Raw genomic sequence first — 9,771 nt, forward strand, 5'->3', positions numbered from 1 at the left:
ACATACGGGGTCAGTATCTAAGCTTTCCCTCCAGATAACCTTTGGAACTAAATTATATTTGGTTTTCAATTACATTTTTCTTGCAAAGATTTCTGTAAGGATTATAACATTTTCTTGTATATGAAGTGTAACTGGTAATGTTCTTTATCCCTTTTTGTGTGAGCTGTATATTTGGCATGTTTCATTGTATTATTCCTTCTTATAATCCATTTATCCATTGAACAGGATGGTGGAGCTCACTGTCTTTTCTCCAAGTGTGTAAACACTTGTGTATTTGAAATACTTGCACTTTTTTAGACAATAAATAATGAACATTTGAATAACTCTGTTTAAACAACAAGAAAAAAAAATGCTAAAACAGGGCAAAAACGTAAATAATGCGTCATGCATTAAGATAAAATTAAAATTTAATTATCAAACGTAGTGTTAAAAAAAATTGTCATGATGATTTTGTCACCAGAGGTCGCAATTTGTATACAATCAAAAAACAGGCAAAATAATACCAGCAGATTTTTCTTATATTTCTTTTTTACCCAAAAGAAATCTTAAATACATTCGTCCCTGACTATGGTGAGTTTTGTTTGTTTTTAATGACCTCTTTAATGATCAGAGGTTCGGTCTTTCGTCTTGGGGGCGAAATCTGTTCCAACTTTAGCAGATAAAACCGAAGCAGTGCGGAAGCAGCCGGACAGCTGACCCAGAGTCAGACTCCCGATACGCCGCCTCGCTCTTCACAATGCACGCGGTGGTTACAACCTGATCTGAGATCAGCTCTGGCTGCTCGCTTCCCGCCAGTGGACCACGTGTCTCTCCGTCCGGCCTGCCAGCGGTCCATGTGGCGGAGCAACATGGCGGCGCGGAAGAGGGGCGAAGAGAGCGATTTAGCTGCCGGCGACAGCGAATTTCCGTCCCGCAACACCCTTAATGAGGTACCTGTTCCCCTCCTAACATAACCCGGCATCAAACTAGTGGTACAAGGGCGTTTTTTGTCGCTGTCGTGAGGCGGTTTCCGCCGGTCCGCGAGGCCACATGCGCGCATAGCGACACGTGGCTGTAGTACTACTGAGGTAGAGCTCAGGAAGAAGGCTAAAGTGGATCAATTAACCTGGCTTTAACACCTAATTAGTAGTTACTTTAACTCTGCCGACATTTATTTGGCCTCATGACACCTTTGTGTTTTTGACTGAGCGCGTATTAAAAGTGGCAGACGCGTTTGGAGGACAGGATGTTCCCGAGGAAAGGCTGAACTCCTCTCTGGAGCAGTCAGTGTCGTTTTAAATGTCTTTCCGGTTGATAGTCGCACTGATGGTTCACAAACGCCACAAAAAGAATATGCAGGTTTTTTCTACTAGCAAGGGAAATACACTTTAATTATGTTTATTTACAAGTTTAAACAGTTGCCAGGAGTGCCCATAATCTTGTTGTATTTATGTAATTGCAGTATTACTGAGCTCCTTCATTTTCAGCTGACTCCTCCTCCTCCGCTTCATTAGAGGGTCCTCTCTACCATTATGAATGCATTTATTAGAAAATAGTCTATTGAGCAGAAGCCTCCAGTACTTAACTGATTGCTGCAACACACATTTCTGACTACAGGCAACAATTACCCAGAAAATGTAGCCACATCAGGGAGTTTTGTCTTAAAACTTCCTGAGAAGAGGCAGTTTTTACTGTTTGGGGCTTTTCCTCATCACCCCAGGGAAAGGAGTGTGTTGTTTGCTGGCTGTGTAATTGTGGAGCTGTTCTTCGCTTTGTGTGCCTCCAGCTGGTCCTGAGCAGAAGTCAAGATGTGGACCACTCCATTTTGTCCATCTTTGAAGACTCAACTGTTTCACCAGAGGTCAGAGTTGAAGCTTGTTGATGAAAGCATTTGACCCTCTGCTAATTTTGTGAATTTTCAGATAAAAAAAAAAATCAGTTCTTTGCAGTTTAATTTCTTCTTTTCATCTTTATTTATTAATTTTGACATGCAGTGTGACATATGGTTCAACAGATACAAAATTAATAAGTATCCACGTCAGTCCAATTCAAGCCATCAATTTGAAACAGCTTGTTTCAAAGCTGTTTTAAACAAATTAAACAAAAAGAAACAACAATATGTATTCTGATAATCGTCTTCAAGGTACTAAAGTAGTTCATAAAAAGTTGCCATGTCTGAAGAGATCCATGTCGATAATGTAACCCAGAATGTCTTTTCTTCATAACTTATTTTTATGGATCTTTTTAATGATGGACAGCAGGCAATCGGCAAAACAGTTAATTTGTAATTATATTATTATAATATTACAATTGGCTCATATGTTTGTGCCATTCTTCATGAGGTGAAACTTTACATTGGCATGCAGAGTCTGCACTCACGATCCTTGACATGTATTATCCTACCAAATAGCTCTCCCCGTCACACTGACGTGATTAGACGGGTAAGTGAGAATGTTGGGGTTTTTTCTTTCAGAGTCATAATGGTGCAGAGGAAGAAAATGAGAGCCTGCTGTGTGCCCTGACTGAGATGCTGGACCGAGTGGGGCAGGAGGATGACGACGATGGGATCTTCTCACCCTTTGACGTCCTGCCAAACACTGAGCTGCTGCACCGAGCAGAGCACACAGACGAGCCGCGCCTCCAGGTGGGGAGAAGCTAAATCACAGTGGGAGTAATCATGGGCATCGATGTCGTATTCAGTTTGGGCTTTTAATAACTAATATTAACATCTCTTTATCTGAGGCGAAATATTGACACAACAAACGACTTCAATGAATTATTGAAGTGTGTTAAGTAATAAGTTTCCTCTCAAAGTTATTTTTAGCAACCTGTTTAAAGTAATTTATTTCTCAACATAATCGTTCAGAGGCAGCAAAAGAAAACAGTCATTACTGATCCAGATGTTTCACAGACTCTGAAGTGATTATAGTTCAGTTTCACAAGTTTGCGGCTGTGAAATCACACATTTCTTGCTCTAGAGCACAAGATTTCAATCCGGACCGGAGCAGAGTGCAGAGACAAAGTCACTTTAAAGTTTTTACACTGGCATCTTCCCGTGGACTTTGTAGTGACTTTATATAGGTCATAAAGTGTTACCGCTGTAACAGCATGAGGAGCCAGAAGTTTATGCCGAAAATCAGCTGAACAAGACTTAAGTCGACATTCCTGCAGCAGGAGGAAGTAGGTGCTTACTGTCTGTAAATGTAACATGCATAAACAGCAATGTTCCACTGTGGAAATTCACTCAGTAGACGGTCGATGTAAAACAGGAAGTTGAGAGGAAAATTTGAAAAACGTAATCCAAACACCCTCTCAGCTCAGCTGAAATGCTAAATCTGTGCCTGGAAACCCACCAATTTTAGACAAGCAATTCTGTGTCCAAGGATGTGTTTCATCTCTGATTGTCTGGCTGATTCTCTGATTGGGGACCAAAGTTGCAACAATTGTTAAATTCTCAGCTGGTGCGGTTGTCTTTCACGCTGCAATGTGTCAAATTATCCAAACTATTTGAAAAACCTGTTCACCCCCCTCGCCTGTGGTGGTGCTGCACTGAGAACCATTGAAGGAAGCGACACTAAAACCTCCGAAGAAGACATTAGATCAACCTCCTTCTTCACAGAATGTAAACAAAAAAGGAGTGCTGTCAGATTTGACCAGTTGTATGATTTCTGTTTTGTCTTTGGTAATCCGTTCCTCTCCCTTGATCTGGACACGCTTGTTTTCTTTCGTTGCTCGTTTAGCACATTTCAGCACCAAGGCAGTTCAAAGTGCTTTACACCATAAAAACAATTTTTTTAAAAATTCATATTTACCCAGAATGCTATGCACTGTAGTCCGCTTCCTGCTTTTGGAGCAGTCTCAGATCAGCTGGGCTTTTAAAATGCACCAGAGTTCACTTCAGCCGAACCAAGACTTTGAGGTTTTGAGGCGGACTATAGCTCTCTTATTTGGTCTGCATCAGAGTTTGATTGCACGTTCATACCTCCCCAAACAAACCGGACTTTCTAGGCAAATGGATTAGACTTTGACGAAAGCAGACTAAAAAAGCTGGCATAAATGCACATTTCTTTGACATTCTGCCAGGACTTTGTTGATTGCTGTTGATGGGGTGTTGTTTCTCTATAATCTTTTTTTCTTCTTGTCCGAGAAACAATTTTTGAACCTCAACCTCTGTTTTCCTACTCTTCAGGAACCCTCGCCTTCTTTCAGACTTCGACCAAGACCCAAGCCACCAAACGAAACCTCGAGAACCCGTTCAGACGGAGAGCAGAAAGTAGAGAGGAACGGCCGCCCCCAGATGTTAAAGAAACAAAATCAGAAGCTGTTCTGTTCCAAAAACAGGAGGGCGAAGGCGGAAGTGGAGGTTTTCACCTCAACGTCCCTCGTCAGTTTGGTGAAACTCATGCACCCCTATTGCTTGAAGCTGCATGTGGAGAAGGAGGATGATCCGAGGAAAAACAAGTCCCTTTTCTCTCAGGAAGAGGTGTGGCGGTACGAACGGCCTTCCGAAGACGGCGACGAAGAGATAAATGTTGTGTCTGAAGATGAGACACCTTCAAAACAGACAGAGGAGGAGGAAGAGGGTGGAAGTAGAGGGGATGGCACACTCCTGAAGAGTGTACTGCTAAATGGAAAGACCTCCAGAGAGAAGAAGAGGGTGAGCTTTGGTCCTGTTCACGTGGCGTCGTTTGATGAATCAGAGGAAGAAGAAATTGAGGAGAAAAGCAGGAAAACACTCGAAGAGCCATCAGGTTCAGCACTTCAACCTTCAGCACAGCCCTCAGAAGGAAACAACGGAGAACAAGAGAAGAAGAAAGGCGAGACAAGAACCAAATCACTGAGCCTGCAAGAATACAGGCAGCTCCGGCTGAATAGACGACCCCTGGTGGAGGAACATAGGAACTACACCACCAGGTGGCCCTCTGTGTCTGAGCTGCCCAAAGAGCTGCCCCCCATCTTGCCCCTGCATAAACCAAACACAGCAGCTGAGTTCAGCACTTTCACCCAACATGTTAAGTTAAAGGAGGCTAAACTACACAATCATCTACATCACAGGAGGCTAAAGAGCTCAAAACCTGAACCCAGAACCTCCCCTGCCAGCCCACCGCCTGACCACTCAGCCACACCCAGCAGCAGGAAACCAGACAGCAGAAGTCCAGTGAAGAAGCCAAAGCTCGTCAGTAGCGATCCTCCAAACCCGGTCCTTGTTAGACTGCGCAGCAACAAGCATCCACAACAGATCCAAAATGAATCCCCAGCACTTTATGAGAGATCTTCAGAACCAAAGCTCAGTACCTCCCCTCCCAACGACTACAGTAAAGCCGTGGACACCCTGCTGCTTCAGGAAGTAAACGCCAAGCTGACTGAGATGCCACCACCTGTTTACCCTGAATCTCCTCAGGATCGGAGCCGAGCAGAGCGGCCGTCGAGTCCAGACATTGGGTTTACGGCTATCACACCACGCCTCCATCAGCCTCCCACAGAGGGTCACATGATGTCACAGGAGGAGTTTACAGACTCTACGGAACCAGAACCGCCTCAGAACGACTGCAGAGAGAACAGTGCTGCTGATCAATCAGGTAAAGCCTCTTGAGGACGGGTCACTCCATCTGAGACAGAGAAAAACAAGACTAGGTCGAGTTTCTGGATTGATTTAATTAAAACAAAAGATTTTATTTTATAGACTTTTCACAAGGGTGAAAATTTACCTCACTGACAGCTTCTCTAAAGCTAATCAAGGCAAATTGCATCTTAAACTAAATGTAATAATGTTTTCAAGAACAGGAAAAAATAAATCATCTCGGTTTGTTGTTCTTTCAGGTATTGAAGCTGCTGACTTGACCAGCCTGCTGGAGCAGTTTGAGGAAACACAAGGTGGGCTGATAACGCAGTTACAGCATTAAAATGTCTTTAATTTATTTACATATGGAAGTTGTCTTTAAATATGTTAACCACGGCTCTTAAATTTGGTTGGGGCAGGATTATTTAATCTTGTACATTGTATGTAGTCTTTTTTTCTTGAGACTTTTCTATCAGGCAAAAGTTTGAGAGGTGGACAGATTCTTCAGTTGAGGCCACTGCTAACTAGCTGCTAATATATCCTTGCTAGGTAGCTATGGCAACCAGAAATACTTTCTGGTTTAAAAGGTAACAAGCTTTTGCTCTTCTTACAGATTTTAATTCGTGTCAAATGTAAACGTGACTTCTTATGGCCTTTTCCTGTAAGGAAGTTTGCCAAGCATTGTGCTGCCAGGAGATTCTTCCACCTGAGCTGTTGATCTCTGTTGCTCCTCCAGAGTTACCATTTGTACTCATGGCTGCTTCTCACAGAGCTTCAGACATTGTTTTTATAACTCAACCCTGTGATAAATCCTTACCAGTTAGATGCTCAAACCAATTAGATTAATTGTACAGCATTGTAACTTTCTATTTAGTGTTTATAGTGTTTTCCATTAAATGTTGTCTTGCGTTTTATGTTGAAATGCAGTTAAAAAATACTTTATTTATCCCAAAGGGAAATTAAATGTTGTGATAAAATTTATTTGAAATTTGAATATTTCTGTTTGCTTACACTAACAAAGCTATTTACTGTTTGATAAAAGTAAAAACACTGTGAATAATTATTTTATTCCACAGTGTTAAACCATCTTCTCACTTTCTCGTTTTTGCTTTTTTTTCCTTTCAGCTATAGACAACAGCCTTTGTAATAACGGGCCTCAACCAGTACCTGCTGCTTCGTCCTCGTCCAGCGAATCGAACTGTCAGGTGGGCCTGGACAGACCTGAGCCTGAAGGACCAGGACTGACCTGTACATCACCACTGAAGCCCACTGTGGGGCCGCTGGAACCACGGAGCCCTGGAGACGGTCTGAAAGACGTCCAATCGTTGGCCGTCCCCGAGCCTCTACACACCGAGGTCGTCCTGAGCACCCAGAGGAACCCGCCCACTAGATGCAGAAGTCTGTCTCTGAAGCTCGTTCAGATCATCGAACCGCGGCCGCTTCCGACCAGGAAGGTTCGGACGAGCCAGTCGGAGCCGCCCGCCGCCGCTCACAGTTCGGCTCAGATCTATGCGTATTTGTGCTGCGATCATGATTACTGCGGTTCTGCTGAGCGTTGTCCTCCACAAGCCCAGCAGCTGGCTGAAGCCGCCACAGAACCAGAGCGGACGGCGGATCAGGTTTCAGAGAACCGTCGATCGGATCAAACCAGGACGGGTTCAGAGACAGACACGAGTACAGATGAAGCTCTGCGGTTTTCACCCAGAAAGGCTGCAGACAGGGGCGGCCGAGACGACAGCAGGGCGGCGCTGTGCGGTCTCCCGACTCCTCCACCCACTCCTCCTGGGAGGGGACGGAGCAGGAGGAGGTACCGGGTAAGGTCTCCTCGCTCGGACTCTGGCTCCAGCTCCTCGTCCTGCTCCTGCTCTCCAAAACGACCCAGGTGCTCCTTGTCTCTCGTCGTCCTCAGGTGTAACCGCCACCTTCTCTGACCTCACGTTGTTGTTCCTCATAGGATCCGGCGCCGGCGCTCAGAGAGCAGCTCCTGCTCGTCTTCCCCTTCCTCCTGCGCTTCGCCTCCTCGGCGTCACCGCGCGGCCAGATCAAAGTCCAGATCCAGGTCCTGGTCCCGGTCCAGATCCCGGTCATCTTCTCCACAAATATACCACAGGCGCTGGAGGGATGTTTCTGCGTGAGTTACTTTTCTTGATGAGTCCTCATCACACAGTAATGTGTAAAAGTCTTGGGTCGTCGTCAACGCAGGCAGACTTGATGTAAAAAATTCTCTTAAGTTTTATTTTGGTGATCTCCAAGGTTACACTGCTATTTTTAAAGGTATCAAGGAAGCATGGCTGCTTTGAAGTGAGGTGTTAAACAGTGTATGGATGAAAACCTTTTCACCGTTGTAGCTGTATGTTAAAAACAATCACAATGAGCTTCATGTTTTAAGTTTTGTTGTGTTCTCCTTCGCTGCAGCAGCAGGGAGTCCAGGCGGCGCAGCAGAGAACGGGAGATGAGGATTCAGAAACTCAAAGCCATAGTGGGTACATTTTCTTCCATATCATATTGTTATGTTTTTGTACAGCGGGCTGAAAGTATGTTAATTTACGTGACTCAGGACGAACGCAGGGTGGTGTACGTCGGCCGGATTCGCAGAACGATGACGCACGACGAGCTGAGGGAACGTTTCTCTCAGTTCGGAGAGGTCGAGTGCGTGTCGCTTCACTTCAGAGATGGCAGGTCAGTTCTCAAAGTCACTCTCCCTCGTTTCTTTCACTTGTTGAATCGCATTAACATGAAACCATGGTTGGTCCCCACAGCGACCACTACGGCTTCGTGACTTTCTACAGCACAGAGGATGCGTTCGCAGCCATTGATAACGGCGGGAAGCTGAGACAACCCGATGAGCTGCCCTTTGACCTCTGCTTCGGTGGTCGGAGGCAGTTTTGTAATTCTGACTACGCTGATCTGGGTGAGAAGCGTTGCCTTCTGGGAAAAAAAAACTTGTTCAGTGACATTTCACTGTCATTTCTTTTAGCTTAATTCCCAACATTAGAGATGGGGTATGTAACTTTTAAAAAAAAAAAAGTTTTTTAAATTTTTTGTTAAAATGTTGTGACTGTGTAGTATGAGACAGATAATCTGAAGAAATCGAGCTCCTCTACCTACTATTACCGTCTGAAGAAATGCTTCACTCAAAACCAATCGGAGCAAGGGGGAGGGTCTTAGTGCTGTCGATCAATCTGGTGTACACACTACTCAATGCGTTAATGGAGGAACAACTTAGCATTACAGGAAATCTGTTTACCCACCGTTATAAGCAGCTGTAGCGTAGCAGAGAAAATCTGGGATGGGTGAGCAGCACATGCACAAGCATAATTGACATCGCTGAGACCCTCCGCCTGGTTCTGACTGCTTCACAACATGGTGACAGTTTCAACAAATATGTGAAAATATATATATATTTTGTAAGTTACATACTGCCGCTTAAAAGGCAAAACAAACATCATTTGTATATTTTGGATCAGATAGTAATTTTAAATGAATTTAACCTAAATTTACCTTCTTGTTCAGACGCTAACAGAGAGGCAGAGCCGCCGCCCCCCAGGAGTAGGTTTGAAGACCTGGACTTTGACTCGCTGCTGAAACAGGCCCAGAGAGGACTGAAGAGGTAGCAGAGCCGAGTGATGAAGATCATCCAGAGAGACTTTCTGGAGCCCAGAGCATCAATCTCACAATAATGTAGCAAAGTCTTTTTTGTTTTATTACTTTTGTTTTGGGTGTTTCCAGGTTTGAATGAATAAGCTGAACACGTTTGCATTTATTGATTTGTACATGGCAATACAGCACTGATTGTACAGTTTTTCAGGTGGAATGTTGAACAGCATCATTATGTAGCGCTCTGGCACTGAATATGTTTTATTGCATGTTTGTTACATTCCAACACACAAAGTTACATGTTTAAAGTTTTCTATATCAAAATAAATATGTTTTATTGTTTCTATTCTGGGTATTTATTTAAAGTTTTTTGATCCATCCTCTTCCTACGGTCTTTATTTCCCCCATGAAACATCCCTGCTTGACTCCCTTTCATTTACCTCAGAAGTCAGATGTAGGAATATAGATTTTGATTTTATTTTTTTCCTAGGATGGAGAAAGAAAACTGAAAATGGGAACGTATTAACCCTTAAAAGTGTAATTATGGTTCCACTATCTAAAAGATGCATAAAAGCTTGACCTTACCTAAACCATTAAATTGTAGCTCTGACTAGTCTCAACTGAAACTCCTCCCA

At 43.8% G+C, this 9,771-nt stretch overlaps 1 protein-coding gene across 1 annotated transcript; it reads left to right on the top strand.

Moving 5' to 3' along the window:
* The first annotated feature begins 673 nt into the window (after positions 1-673).
* Positions 674-9,482, top strand: LOC114144357 (peroxisome proliferator-activated receptor gamma coactivator-related protein 1). Its single transcript, XM_028017089.1, has 11 exons — positions 674-929; positions 1,766-1,840; positions 2,453-2,623; positions 4,169-5,558; positions 5,800-5,853; positions 6,665-7,421; positions 7,494-7,670; positions 7,955-8,018; positions 8,097-8,218; positions 8,299-8,450; positions 9,053-9,482. The coding sequence occupies exons 1-11, from the start codon at positions 834-836 to the stop codon at positions 9,151-9,153; spliced, it is 3,159 nt and encodes a 1,052-aa protein (XP_027872890.1). The 5' UTR covers positions 674-833; the 3' UTR covers positions 9,154-9,482.
* The last annotated feature ends 289 nt before the right edge of the window (positions 9,483-9,771 follow it).

This window comes from Xiphophorus couchianus, chromosome 5 (assembly GCF_001444195.1).
Source record: "Xiphophorus couchianus chromosome 5, X_couchianus-1.0, whole genome shotgun sequence".
NCBI classification, from domain to species: Eukaryota; Metazoa; Chordata; class Actinopteri; order Cyprinodontiformes; family Poeciliidae; genus Xiphophorus; species Xiphophorus couchianus.